The sequence below is a fragment of the Pongo pygmaeus genome, chromosome 15 (genome assembly GCF_028885625.2).
Source record: "Pongo pygmaeus isolate AG05252 chromosome 15, NHGRI_mPonPyg2-v2.0_pri, whole genome shotgun sequence".
NCBI classification, from domain to species: domain Eukaryota; kingdom Metazoa; phylum Chordata; class Mammalia; order Primates; family Hominidae; genus Pongo; species Pongo pygmaeus.
The window spans coordinates 49,227,156-49,242,736 of NC_072388.2; the positions used below are offsets into that span (position 1 = coordinate 49,227,156).

A 15,581-nucleotide genomic window follows, 5' to 3' on the forward strand; every position below is an offset into this window, starting at 1 on the left:
CAGGACTGACAAGTCAATTGTATTGGTCCTCTGCCCTGGAATGGTGGGGAAAGGCATACCTTAACCTATGTGGACACAACAATGGGTCTACTACTACACAACAATTGGGGCCTTCCCAATAAAACATGCCACCCAGCTGGAGACCATCAAGTGTCTTCACTGCTCTTAGTGTCATATATGGCGTGCTACAAAGAATATATAATGATCAGAGCTCCCATTCATGGGCCACGATATCCAACACTGAGCATCAGAACAAAACATAGACTGGAGGTTCCACTACCATATAACCCAACAGGGGCAGGACTCAGAAAAAAAAGAATGGCCTGTTAAAAATCCAATTACACGCACTGTCCCAGAATGGCTAAGTTCCCTGGACTAAGAATCTCCCTGAAGCCATACAAATTTTAAATGAGTTACCCACTAACACACTTGGCATCATTCCGTATGAATAGGCCTGTAAAATATGCCCCGCAAACTCTCAGCATTACCTCTGAGACACTGAGCCATGCTTCTGAAGCAGAAGCCATACTGTGCCCCTAAGAACACCAGTGGATCTGCCAAGTGGCGATGGCTACATGGACCTTCAGGTTTTATGATGCTGGAGGGTGAATGAAGACTGCCGGAGGATAGGTGATCCCAGCTGTACCCTTTGAGGGAGGTCTGAGAGCCTTACGATATCAACATCAGCAGCACTGATACCTGCTGCAGTGGTCATAGTGCAGATTGCATAAGCAAGGCTGGAAGCTTACCAATTGGCTACTATGCCCACTCCTAGAGAGCGAAGCCATGTGTGGTACTGTAAGCCAGAACTGAAGCCTGTGGCAGGCAGCCTCATTAATAGGGCCAATGGGAGAAAATATAGCAGTAATAATGTTACAAGGAGTGGATATACCCATGAGGGTCTCTACTGAACATCTGTGTTTGCCTTGTTTCTGCTACCCATGGCAGCTGGTAATGTCTTCTGAACTAGGCTGTGACTACAGCAGCGGTCAGCAACCAGTCCTATTGTGGGGTATGTGGATACCTCCCCTTGTTAAGTCCTAATGGTATGCCTTGGGATATTCTGCTTTTTGCCTGACAGAACTGGAGTGACTGGTTCAACAGCACCAATAAGGCAACCCAAGCTCACTACGGATTGTTTCTGCATGGTGGCCTGATTGCCAGTGCAATGGAGACTAAAAGATATGTGCCCTTAGGCCACAAAACAAGTCTCAATAAACTTAAGAAAATCAAAATCATATCAAGTATCTTCTCAGACCACAGTGAAATAAAACTGGAAAATAACTCCAAAAGGAATCCTCAAAACTATACAAATACATAGAAATCAAATAATCTGCTCTTGAATAATCTTTGGGTTAACAATGAAATCAAGATGGAAATTTACAAAGTCTTTGAACTGAATGATAGTGACACAACTTATCAAAACCTCTGGGATACAGCAAAAATGGTGCTAAGAGGGAAGGTCATAGCATTAAATGCTTACATCAAAGAGTCTGAAAGAGCACAAATAGACAACGTAATATCATACCTCAAGGAACTACAGAAAAAAGGACCAAACCCAAACCCAGCAGAAAAAAAAAATTAACAAAGATCACAGCAGAAACTAAATGAAATTGAAACAAAAAAAATACAAAAGACAGAGGAAACAAAAAGCTGTTTCTTTGAAAAGATAAACAAAATTGATAGACCATTAGTGAGATTAACTAAGAAAAGAAGAAAGAAGATCCAAATAAGCTCAATTAGAAACAAAATGGAAGATGTTATAACTGATACTACAGAAATACAAAAGATCATTCAAGGCTACTATGAACACCTTTATGTGCACAAACTAGAAAGTCTAAAAAGGAGATGGATAAATTCCTGGAAATGTACAACCCTCCTGATTAAATCAGGAAGAAATAGAAACTCTGAACAGACCAATAACAAGCAGTGAGATTGAATCAGTGATTTAAAAATTGCCAAAAAAAAATATTTCAGGATCAGATGGAGTCACAGCCGAATTATATCAGACATTCAAAGAAGAATTGTTACCAATTCTACTGAAACTATTTCAAAAGATAAAGGAAGATGGAATCCTCCCTAAATCATTCTATGAAGGCAGTATTACCCTAATACCAAAACCAGGAAAGGCCATAACAAAAAAAGAAAACTACAGACCATTATCTCTGATGAACATAGATGCAAAAAATCATAACAAAATACTAGCTTTCCGAATCTAATAGCCTATGAAAAAGATAATATACGTGATGAAGTGGATTTCATACCAGGGATTCAGGGATGGTTTAACATAGGCAAATCAATAAATGTAATACATCACATAAACAAAAATTATATGATAATCTCAGTAGGCCCAGGAAAAGCATTTGATAAAATCTAGCATCCTTTCATGATCAAAACCCTCAAAAAATTGTCATAGAAGGGACATACCTCAAAGTAATAAAAGCCATCTATGACACACCAACAGGCAACATAATAACGAACAAGGAAAAGTTGAAAGCATTCCCCCAGAGAACTAGAACAAGACAAGAATACCCACTTTCAGCACTTCTACTCAACATAGTACTGGAAATCCTAGCCAGAGCAGTCAGACAAAAGAAAGAAATAAAGGGTATTCAAATTGGAAAAGAGGAAGTCAAACTGTTGCTGTTCGCCAATAATATGATCATGTACCTGGAAAACCCTAAAGACTCATCCAAAAATCTCCTAGACCTGATAAATGAGTTCAGTAAGGTTTCAGGATACAAAATCAATGTACACAAATCAGTAGCACTGCTATATACCAACAATGACAAAGCTGAGAATCAAATCAAGCACTCAATCCCTTTTACAACAGCTGCAAAAAAAAATTAATTAAATAAAATACTTAGGAATATGCTTAACCAAGGAGGTGAGAGATCTCTACAAGGAAAATTACAAAACACTGAAAGAAATCATAGATGACACAAACAAATGGAAACACATCCCATGCTCATGAATAGGTAGAATCAATATTGTGAACATGACCGTACTGCCAAAAGCAATCTACAGATTCAACGCAATTCCCATCCAAATACCACCATCATTCTTCACAGAACTAGAAAAATATCCTAAAATTTGTACGGAACCAAAAAAGAGCCCACATAGCCAAAGCAGTAATAAGAAAAAGAACAAATCTGGAGGCATCACATTACCTGACTTCAAATTTTACTATGAGGCTATAGTTACCAAAACAACGTGGCACTGCTATAAAAATAGGCATGTAGACCAATGGAACAGAATAGAGAACCCAGAAATAAAGCCAAATACTTACAGCTAACTGGTCTTCGACAAAGCAAACAAAAACATAAAGTGGGGAAAGGATACTCTATTCAATAAATGGTGCTGGGATAACTGGCAAGCCACATGTAGAATGAAACTGGATCCTCATCTCTCACCTTATACAAAAGTCAACTCAAGATGGATCAAAGACTTAAACCTAAGAACTGAAACCATAAAGATTCTAGAAGATAACATCAGAAAAACTCTTGTAGACATTGGCTTAGGCAAAGAATTCATGACTAAGAATCTGAAAGCAAATGCGACAAAAACAAAAATAAATAAATGGGGCCAGGCATGGTGGCTCACGCCTGTAATCTCAGCACTTTGGGAGGCTGAGGCGGGTAGATTACTTGAGGTCAGGAGTTCAAGACCAGCCTGGCCAACATGGTGAAACCCTGTCTCTACTAAAAATACAAAAAATTAGCCATGCATGGTGGCGTGTGCCTGTGGTCACAGCTACTCAGGAGGCTGAAGCAGGAGAATGCAGTGAGCCGAGATCGTGCCACTGCACTCCAGCCTGGGTGACAAAGCAAGACTCTGTCTCAAAAAAAAAAAAAAGGTGGATCAAGGACATGAATAGACAATTCTTGAAAAAATATATACAGACAGCCAATAAACATATGAAAAAATGCTCAAAATCACTATAAGGGAAATGCAAATCAAAACCACAATGAGATACAACCTCATTCCTGCAAGAATGGCCATAATTTAAAAATTAAAAAAAAATAGATGTTGGCATGGATGTGGTGAAAAGGGAGCTCTTTTATGCTGCTGGTGGGAATGTAAACTAGTACAACCACTACGGAAAACAGTATGGATACCCCTTAAAGAACTAAAAGTAGAACTACCATTTGACCCAGCAATCCCACTACTGGGTGTTTACCCAAAGGAAAATAAGTCATTATATGAAAAAGATGAATGCACATGCATGTTTATAGCAGCACAATTCACAATTACAAAGATATGGAACCAAGCTAAATGCCCGTCAACCAATGAGTGGATAAAGGAAATGTGGTATATATACACCATGGAATATTACTCAGCCGTAAAACAGAACGAAATAATGGCCTTTGCAGCAACTTGGATGGAGTTGGAGGCCATTATTCTAAGTGAAGTAACTCAGGAATGGAAAACCAAATATTGTATGTTCTCACTTAAAAGTGAGAGTTAAGCTATGAGGATGCAAAGGCATAAGAATGATATAATGGACTTTGGGGACTCCGGGCAAAGGGTCGGGAGGGTGAGCAATGAAAGACTACATATTTGGTACAGTGTACTCTGCTCCAGTGACAGGTGCAGCAGAATCTCAGAAATCACCACTAAAGAACTTATTAATGTAACAAAATACCATCTGTTCCCCAAAAACTATTGAAATTTTTAAAAAGTTTTTTTTTAATCCACAAAAACCAATATGTACCCTTATAGGCACTACCTGTTGTGCCTATATGCCTGATGAAGAGAACAGTGTCACAAAAGTTTTAAATCATTTGTCAACTCAAATCCATTATATAACCCGATTAAGCTTCTTTGACTCATTCTCAAATTGGTTACACACCTTACCTACTCATTGGAGTTACGTTTTGCTAACAGGCATCATAATTGTAGTTAGCTTCAGGTTTTTATGATGTTTTGTATACTGTAGATGTGGCTTGTACGCACAAGTCATGGCTATACATTATAGGTCTGTATAGTTCTTCCCCTCATACCCCACTCAAGGACTTTCATGAAAGATTGGTGGGAAGAATATAAGAGCTGGGGAATGGGGTGGATTGTAGTGTGATGTGTCCCCACTAGGTTATTTAAGGTGTACATCCACTGCTTGAATGGGGAAGGCTGGGCAGTGAGCCAAGACCATGATGCCCACTGGAGAAGCAGGTGTCCCTGAGAACCTAAACATCTCAGATGGTATCTGAGAACTTACCAAGGAAAACAATCTCATTGCTCAAACGCAGTAGGCAAAGAAGTTACAGAAAATTTGTTTAAAAGCAGTTTAGAGATGGGAGGTGGCATGGATCTCTAGAGCTGTCCTGCTGCTGCCCAGAAGTGTCCTGTATAAGTCCTCACAAACTCATCCACTCACCGGGCTGGACTTGTCTGAGTCATTCTTTGGTCTCTTGGTTCCCTCCCAGCTTGGGAGAACATTTTTCTGTACAATCCTGGATTTTTCTCATAACACCAACACATTGAAGATGGTAGAGTGCACCTTTGTCTTTTTGGCAAAGTCTTGTGGTTATTTTCCAAAGTCTATTTCCCTTCTTTGTTTAGTATTAGACCCCAAAATTTTTGTTGCATATACGGTATATTTATCAATGAGGTGGGACATGGTAGGTCAATGGTATTTGAGTGGAGATGATGTGTGCACCTTCTGGGTTGTACCCTAAGAGAGAATGGATATATTCACTTCTTCCCTTTTACCCTTCTGTATGGCTAGAATGAAAATGTGAATGCCCACACTAGAGCAGCCATCATGGAACGTATGATGGAAGCCCCAAGTGAAAGATGGAAGAAGGCATGAAGAACTTTAGTTCTTTCATTTTTGTTTTGTTTTGTTTGTTTGTTTGTTTTTGAAACAGTCTCGCTCTGTCACCCAGGCTGGAGTGCAGTGGTGTGATCTTGGCTCACTGCAACCTCTGCCTCCCAGGTTCAAGCAATTCTCCTGCCTCAGCCTCCTGAGTAGCTGGGACTACAGGTGCATGCCACCCAGCCCGGCTAATTTTTTGTATTTTTTAGTAGAGACGGGGTTTCACAGTGTTGCCCAGGCTGGTCTCACACTCCTGAGCTCAGGCAATCTGCCCGCCTTGGCCTCTCAAAGTGCTGAGATTACAGGCGTGAGCCACCGTGGCCAGCCAGTTCCTTCATATTTTGAAGCCACAGTATTATCCCAGGATGGCTTATGCTCAGATTATTTCATAAGACCAAAATAAATATTTGTCTTATTTCAGCCATTGTAATTTTTATAGTAGCCAAAGCTATATCCTAACTAATATAGTCCATGATACCACTGAGCTGATGAATTGACCACCATAGAACCAGTCTATCTTTAAACAAATTGTTGTATGAAAGTAAATGTCATTTTTTGGTTAAGCCATTTTGAGTTACCGCCAAAAGCATTCTAATTGACAAATACTATTCTAAGATTGCTATTTATAGAGGGAAGGAGCAAATTGAACCATCAACTATTGAGAAACTTCTGATTGAGGGAGCCCTTTACTTATGATGGAGGAAAATGAGCATGGTGAAAGAACCAATGGAAGAAAAAATAATTGAGGACACGGGGGAAGAGAATAGTTTGTGGAGTAACATCCCAGAAGAGTCAGGAAGAGAGGATTTAAAGTACTAAAGTTCAAATGGAGTAATACCTTTTCTTCTTTTATTCTGATTTAAAATGAACTTGACCTTTGACTTTTTAAAAACATTTGTATTTTAAAAACATAATTCACATACCATACAATTCACCAACTTAGATTGTACAATTCAGTGGAGTTTTTTGTTTTGTTTCATTTTTTGAGACAGGGTCTTGCTCTGTCATCCAGGCTGAAGTGCAGTGGCCTGAATCCTTGAACTCCTGGGCTCAAGGGATCCTCCCATCTCAGCCTCTTGAGTAGCTGGGACTACAGGTGCACATCACTGCACCCGGCTAGTTTTTCTATTTTTTTTATAGAGATGGGGGTCTTTCTATGTTGTACAGGCTGGTCTCGAACTCCTGGCCTCAAGTGATCCTCCCACCTCAACTTCCCAAAGTGCTGGGATTACAGGCATGAGCCACTGCACCCAGCCTAATCCAGTGGCTTTAGTTTACCTAAGAGTTGTGCAAAGTTGATTTCATGATGAATTCTAAAACATTTTCATTGCCCCCAAAAGAAACCTCATACTCATTAGCAGTCACTCTCCAATTTCTCCCCAACCCCCCACTCCTTTCCTCCATCCCTAAGCAACAATTAATCTACTTTCTGCCTCTTTAGATTTCCCTATTCTATACATTTCATATAAGTGGAATCATATAATATGTGGTCTTTGTGGCTGGCTACTTTCATTTACTATAACGTTTTCAAGGTCCCTCCATGTTGTAGCATATATCGGTACTCAATAACTTTTTGTGACCAAATAATGTTCTATTATATGGATATACTACATTTTGTTTATCCATTCACTAGTTATTTGGCACTGGGATTGTTTCCACCTTTTGGCTATTATGAATAATGCTGTTATGGATATTCCTGTACAAGTTTTTTTGTCGACATGTATTGTAATTTCTTTAGGGTATATATCTAGGACTGCTAATGTATATGGCAATTCTATGTTTAACTTTTTGAGGAACTGCTAGACTTTTTCCCAAAGTAGCTGCACCATTTTATATTTCCATCAGCAGTTTATGAGGGTGGCAATTTCTCCACATCCTCACCAACACTTTTTATTATCTTTTTGATTATAGTCATCATAGTAAGCATTTTAAAACTTATTCTGGAGAATGTGAAACATTACTGTTCTAAGACTCAGAGTTATATAAAAGCATTACACTTAGAGAAATATCAGTCCCCTTAATCCCTACTACCCTCTTCCCATTCTTCCATTATTTCTACCCTATTCCCACCCATCTCCCGTAGGTGACCAATCTCATTGGTTTCTGGTTTATTCTTGCTGTATTTATTTTTTACAGATGAATGGATACTTTTTTCATATCCTTTTCTTTTTCCAGGAATGGTATACTATTTGCACTTTTTCCTCCTCATTTAACATTGTATTCTGGAAATCACTCTGTATTAGCTTATAAAGATCTTCTGTATTCTTTTTCACACCTACATAACATTTTATTGCATATATGTATTACAATGTATTCAACCACTCATCTATATGTGGGCATTCAGATTGTTTCCAGCATTTTACAATAACAAAAAGTAATGTAATACATAACCATGTATGTTTATATTTTCATACTATTGAAGGTATTTCTTCAGAGTAGATTAAACTTATGATTAAAAAAATGGGTTCTAGCAATGTCCACTGAAAGGGTCTAGAAACAGTGATCTTCACCCAGCAATGAGCACAACTAACACCCACGTCTTGGTTTCTAAACACCTTTTCTCATTAAAAGGAGCCAGAGCATCTTGGAGAAATGGCTATTCTAGTTCTAAGACAGGGAAAATACAAAGGAACCTGAAACATTTTCTTGTACCAGAATACAGGGAACTGCTCAAAGACAAAAAGGGACAATGTTAAAAGGACACACGAGCTGACCCTCGGCCAAATTAGGGCAATTTAGGCATTAAAAAGAATGGTGATGCATAACACAATTTTTTTTAAAAGCTTCCATTAATTTATAGTGGGACTCAACATAGAAAAGTGGGAGAGGGAATGCCAGCTACTTAATTTAAAAGACATGACATCAAGAGGCTGAGGTGGGCAGATCACTTGAGCTCATGAGTTTGAGACCAGCCTGGGCAACGTGGAGACACCCCGTTTCTACATACAAAAACCGCCAGGCGTGCTGGTGACTGCCAGTAATCCCAGCTATTTGAGAGGCTGAGGCATGAGAATCGCTTGAACCTGGGAGGTGGAGGTTGTAGTGACCTGAGATCACGCCACTGCACTCCAGCCTGGGCGACAGAGGGAGACTGTGTCTGGAAAACAAACAAACAAACAAAAGACAATTATTTTAAAGTCTCCATTTAAAAATCACTAATATGAAATTGTTTCAGGCAAGGATCAATGGATGCTAAAATCAGTGGATGAAAAGTTATTGGCCAATAGTACAAAAAGTCATATACAGAGAGCTATTTATTTAAGCATTTTTTTGTGATTCACACAGTCTCAAAGTATTCACCTGCAGATTACTTACTAATTATAAACACAACAGATTTTTAAAAAATTAATTTCTTTTTCAATTAGGCATAGGTGTTGAATTATATAAATTTTTCCTTTTTTGTGTGTAATCTATTGTACTCTTAAAAATGGGATTCATATGAAAGGGATTTTCAGACTGGAATGTAAGCTGAGAATGATAGTAAAGGAATATAAGAAGAAAAGCAGGCCACACTTCTCTTTTGTTCTATGAACTTGGTTTACAGGTACAAGGATGAGATAATGTCTGTCTTCCTATGTTGTTTCATTAATGTCATTTCAACTCTGTTGAGCACAGACCTCTTTAAAACCATGTTGTCAACTTGGTTACAGTGTTCACAGCTCTGCAGTCACTAGAACCAGTAACTGAAATATAATGCATAAGATTTGGCGGTGGTGGGGGAATTTGTTTTCAGATATGTTGATGTTCAAATGTCAGTAGGAAAACAACGTGAGGATAACCTTAGGCAGTTATAAACACACCTCTGGTCTAATGTCCTCTCTTCTAGAGGGCAGAAGACTGGAAGTATAGATTTGGGAATCATCAGCATGGAGGTCCTGTCTGAAGCCATCATAGTAAATTACATTGAGAGAGTGTAGCGTGAGGAGTTGCCTACCATGAGGAATTAGCAGAGATCATGGATCTGGTAATTAAGAGGCTGGCAGTGATCTCCTAAGAACCGATCAGTAGAGAGTGTGGATAACAACCAAATGGCAGGAGGAAACTGTAAGGGACGGCATGATGGTATCTTGAGGTTGAGGTAGTATAAAGGGACAGTGTTTCCAGATTACTGAAAACAACTAAGTTTGTAGCAGAGAGAAAGAAGCAGTGAAAAGGGAAAGATTGAAAATATTTTTATTTTTTTTCTTTTCCTTTCAAAATTGTCTGCAACCTTTATGGCTTCCAGGGCCCACTCGGACTATGTAGTATGATTTCAGCTCAAATAATTGCTATTGGACTACAAGTCTGGACCTTATCTTTGCAAATCTAGTGGGAAATTTTACCCAGTGGATATTGAGTTACAGATTATAATGAATCTACAGCTTTCATTTATCTTGATCTTCTTGATATAAATTTTGCTATTCTAATTTTAAGACAAGCCACTCAGTATACATATACAAAAATGCATGATACCCTCTTTACTAACATGACCTTGCTTTTAAAATGGAAAAAAATTGGGTGTAATAAATGCACATTATTTTAGCTACTTTGGCTATATAAATGTTGCCAGCTTGTTTGTACTAATGTATAACCAACCGTGCTTGAAACAGGTATTTGAACATCCAGAATCATGCAGTATATCGGTTTGTGTATTTCTGATAACGCTGTTAAATTCTTTGAGAATGTGTGCGAGGGGGGTGCTGTTTATTTGTGTATGTTTTCCGTTGAAAATGTTGCAGTACGTGGTCTATCACTGTCTTCACGCTCTGGGGGTGGGCTGAGGTAGGGAGGGTGTGACGCTGGTATTTGTGTGAACTCGGGCTTGTGATGCTGAGCTTGGTTCATCTGCTTTCTCCTCCCTTTTCCTCCCCACTCCTTCCCACCAGCGCCACAGCAACATCCTCAGAGTCTGAGCGAACTGCGCCCAGCGCGGGCACGGAGCCTCCCACCGCCAGCAACCTGCGGCCCCGGAGAAGGCAGCGAGCGCAGTGACAGCGCCTCACCGCCACCAGCTCCTGGACCACCATGGCCAAGAACCGCAGGGACAGAAACAGTTGGGGTGAGTAGCAAATGAGAACTTCTGCAGCCTGCACGGGGTCTTTTGGCCCTCCGCTTTCTGCTTCTGGAGATAGGGAGGGCCAAGGGCTGCTCGGTGCCTGCGTCCACGGCTGGGAGACGGGCCGTAGCCGAGCTGCTCCCTGTTTGGGCGGAGGAACCATGGCCGAGCGGTACCCGCGTCACCGAATCGCGCTGTCGGGGCGAGGGCTGCAGCTTCGCGCAGGCCGGGCCTCCAGCTCCTTCTTCCCCACCCCCCTCCCGCCTCCTCCCAGCATTTGGACAGCACCCACCAGGCGCCTCCGGGGACTTGTGGGTTCCGCCTTAGCGATCGGTTGGGAGGAAGGCTATGGGGGTGGGCAGGGGGCTGTTGTTACTCGGCCCCAGAGGGGCGAGGGGTCGGGGATCTAGAGCAGGCCAAGCCCCAACCCCCCTCCCCGGGAGCCGCCAACTCGCTGGCCCTGCAGGGCGCGGGCTCCCGGCGGCGGGCGGCGGGCGGCGCGCTGGAACAATGAGGCGGAGCGCGCCGGGTCCCGGACGGACCGTAGCAGACCGAGCAACGGGGAGAAGGGCCACCCTCTTGGGAATTCCTGAGCACTGCAGTACTCCTCTTCATTTGGGGGTTGGGTGGAGGAATTGGGGAAGAAGGGGAGCAAAGTTGTGATTTCCAGCCTTCTGCCCCACCCCGACGTGGTACCCCATTCAGACCAGCCCCAAGGGTGGCTTTGTTCTTTGATTTTACCTTTTGGAGACATTGGGCTCATGATTCAGCACCAGGCCGAGGGGAGGGGAAAGGAGAGGCGAGACCCAGTATGTTCACACCGCGAGTGGGTGGGCGGTGCTCACGCAGGCGGAGAAGAACGGGCGCAGCGATGCGGGAGAAATCGCGGCCCCGCCCGCTTTGCTGCTCCAGACCTAGTTCTGGACGGTTAGTGTGGGCAGGCTGGGCGTCTTTTTGTCGTGGGTTCCTGATTTCTTGCAGTCACAGTGCTAAACTCACCAGCATCTTAGGAACGAAAGCCCTCTAAGGCATTTATTTTATTATCTGAACCAGAGAGTGTCTCAGGCTACTGTGGCTTGGTGGGTAAAGAAATATTTTGTTCATCAGCTTGTTATTTAGAAATTGTTATTTGGAAATAACAATTGTTATTATTTGAAAAGTTCAGAGCTGCTTGATTCTGTTCCACATCTCAGTGACAGCTCTTCTATAACTGTTTATTTGAGCGAGAGGCACAAATGTAAATTTTAATTGGTTATTTCAGTTTACTTTAATCAAAAGACCGTGTATCTCCTTGCCTCTGATTGTTCTAATGGTCACAGGATACGGTAGGCAAGGTTTACATTTGGGAGATTATCCAAGGTTTGTGGTAGGCATGGAGAGTTGGAGCGGGGAGATCTGTCATGACTTAGCTGAGTTTAAGAGAAAGTGGTTCCATTTTCTGAGATCATGAAACTTCAGTTTTAACAGACCTGACTATTGCAATAAGTTTTATTTCCTTCTTCTGAAATTTAAGTAAGCATTTGCAGTGTATCCCCTTTCCACCCGTTCTCTTGGCCTCTAGAATAGGAATTTATTGAACACACACAATTAGGGTGCGTATATTCAAGTCACTTTTGGTCTCAGTCTCCATGAATTGTTGTCTCCACCCTGTTAACAGAGGCATGTGAAAATGTATTCTGAGGATTAAAATTTTTCTCCTTCATGAAGCTTTGGATCATTATTGCGCAGAATTTCCTTTGATTATAAACTTTTTTTTTTTATTATTTGAGATGGAGTCTCGCTCTGTCGCCTAGGCTGGAGTGCAGTGGTGCCACCTCGGCTCACTGCAAGCTCCGCCTCCTGGGTTCACGCCATTCTCCTGCCTCGACCTCCCGAGCAGCTGGGACTACAGGCGCCTGCCACCATGCCCGGCTAATTTTTTGTATTTTTAGTAGAGACAGAGTTTCACGATGTTAGCCAGGATGGTTTCGATTTCCTGACCTCATGATCCACCCGCCTCGGCCTCCCAAAGTGCTGGGATTACAGGAGCGAGCCACTGCGCCCGGCCTTATAAACTTCTTATGTAGTGGAAGCTTTTCCTCTTGGGAACATGGTTCTCACATCGGGTTTTCATAAAAATCACACAGGGACTTATTAGAAATGCAGACTCTCCCGTCTTCTAGCCAGAGCTTTTGAATCAATAGATCTGAAAGAGGGCCTAGAAATCTACCTTTTAATTAGCATTTTAGGTGATTGGGAAGCAGATGGTCTTTAGGTGTTACTTTGAGAAATACTACCTTAGATTATTTACATTTGATAGAAATATCCCAGATAGTTTACCCAGAAGTCATCAGGAAAGTTTCAATTCAAGTGATGGATTAGGAAAAGAAATACTAGAATCACTATAGTGTTCACTAGATATTATTATAGAAAAGAAATAGTGGAATTCTGGACTCTTATCTTGATGTTCTATGGAAATGCTTTGCTACTCAGATTTTTCTTTGCTGTAAAGTATATATGACATAAATGACTTAGAAAATGTAGTAGATGGAGTAGGAGATAGAGGTTTTGGCACAGATATTAGCCCTGTCAGTCTTAATTCCATTTTATTACCAGTATCTAGTAGAATGCCTAACACACAGTAGGCATTTAGTAACAGCAATAGTAGCCAACATCATTGAGCTAATGTCATATGAAATAGGTGCTGTAATACTCATTTTACATATTAAAAGGTAAAGCTAGTAGATGATTGACTCAGGATTCCTGCTCTGGCAGTTTGAATTCAGATTCCTTTATCTTCTATTCTATCTCTTTGTTGAACGGTTAATACCTTCTGTATTATATTATAGAACTACAGGTTCAATGCATATTCATCTGCATTATTGCATTTGATCTTCAACCTCTTAAGTAATTATGTGTCTTAGGGCATATCACTATTTTGCAGATAAAAAAACTAACTCAGAGGTGAGTTAAATGATTTGGTGAAAGTCATGTATTTGGTAAGTAAAAGGACTGAAATTAGAACCTGGGTTTTTTTCCTAATTTATTTTCTATAACATGATATTGTGGAATGTTTTCATGGAGAGAATGAGGTGGGGTGTGAAGATAATAGAGAAAACAGATCCTCGTAGTAGACAGAGGTCTCTCATGAGAAAAATCTTATGAGAGCTTAAAAAAGAAGACAGTGAACTGACCTTATCTAGCTAAGTAAGTATTTTTCAGACAAGTTAGAAAGAAAAAGGCATCAAGGTAGACAATCCAGAATGGGAAAATACAGTGATTTCCAAGAAAAGGGCAAGAAAGATAGTTGCAAAATCAGCATGAGAGCTAAAATTTAGATAAGGAACCTAAGGACCATATAACAGGTATTTTTATCTTAGTAGCTAGAGACCTGTAGGTCTTACAGGGACCATGAAAGCTATACAGCAGAAAAGCATCTCTGCTGACTACTAGAATTGAGGGTGATGTTTGAAGACCATACCCAGAGATAAAACTGGGAAGCGAGTCTGAGTAGAACTGAGCATCCTACCATCTGTACCTAAATCTACCCTTAAGATGTTTGAATAAATTTTAGCATATAAAAGTCAATTCTTCCAAAATAGGCATTATTATTATTAACCATTTGAATATATAAGAGATCTGAGATTCAGAGAGCATAAGTGACTAGCCAGAGGTACCATAGTTTCTAGGTTATAGATCTAGTATTCAAATTCAGGGTTGTTTGCTTCTACAGTCCATGCGATGAGGACAAGGAATAGTATGCCAAAAGGTACCACAACAAGCTTATCTAGGATTAAGCTGATATAAGAAATCAATGCTGTATAAACCTGATCACTTGGACTAGAGAAGTAGGCAAAGAATGTGCTAGTGTGAAAAATAAAGGGGACAGATAAATATCAGAAACAGTAGCCCAGAAAGCAGTCTTGCACTGCTGGGTCAGAGCTTAAGTGCTACCAGAAACAAAACAGAAATGCATACTTTGTTTGTTTTTGTCAAAGTTGCTTAAAAACTTGGGATACCACCTGGGAATTTGAGTTTTCTACAATGTAACAGAAACAGATAGTGCAAAACTGCTTTAGAAAAATAGTATTCGCACTAGGCTGGGCGCGGTGGCTCATGCCTGTAATCCCAGCACTTTGGGAAGCTGAGGCGGGCAGATCACGAGGTCAGGAGATGGAGACCATCCTGGCTGACACGGTGAAACCCGTCTCTACTAAAAATACAAAAAATTAGCCGGGCATGGTGGCATGCACTTGTAATCCCAGCTACTCGGGAGGCTGAGGCAGGAGAATCACTTGAACCCGGGAGGCGGAGGTTGCAGTGAGCCAAGATTGTGCCGCTGCACTCCAGCCTGGGTGACAGCGAGATTCCGTCTCAAAAAAAAAAGAAAAAGAAAAGAACAATAGTATTTGCACTAAAGTATTAGCTTTGACTACCTTTAAAATAACTATCTTAGCTTCACAGTAAGTGTAGGAAATGCCTATTTGTTGAAAAGGCATTTGTGGAAAATTAATTTTTAGGTTTCTGGTTTTGAGGAAAGATTTAAAACAATCTTGAGTGTACTATAGTTACCTCATGATCTTCTTTCTTTTCCAGTTGGCTATATTCTATTTTTCTTGAAATGAGACTGTTTGTCCCTTTTTACGTACCTCATCTTCTATATACCTAATTCTCCTAAAACAATATAAAATTTCTACTTGGTCTTGGCTGGACACGGTGGCTTATGCCTATAATCCCAGAACTTTGGGA

General features: G+C 40.7%; 1 protein-coding gene and 1 long non-coding RNA gene across 6 annotated transcripts in view; one reads left to right on the top strand and one right to left on the bottom strand.

The window, feature by feature from the left end:
• The window catches only part of ATL1 (atlastin GTPase 1), a 102,060-nt gene that overhangs the window by 16,878 nt on the left and 69,601 nt on the right, over positions 1-15,581 (top strand). For 3 of the 5 annotated variants that reach the window (XM_054447629.2, XM_054447627.2, XM_054447628.2), the window contains exon 2: positions 10,684-10,856. In XM_054447629.2, coding sequence (XP_054303604.1) covers positions 10,823-10,856 — 34 coding nt within the window. In that variant the 5' untranslated portion in view covers positions 10,684-10,822. Of the gene's footprint in view, positions 1-9,844; positions 10,857-15,581 lie in introns of those variants that run through there. The other 2 variants (XM_063651204.1, XM_063651205.1) reach the window with 1 other exon arrangement.
• LOC129012202 (uncharacterized) lies at positions 8,624-11,689 on the bottom strand. The gene is made up of 3 exons (XR_008493581.2): positions 11,595-11,689; positions 9,753-9,860; positions 8,624-8,915 (listed from the first exon to the last, which is right to left on the bottom strand). It is a non-coding gene; the product is annotated as an uncharacterized LOC129012202 (long non-coding RNA).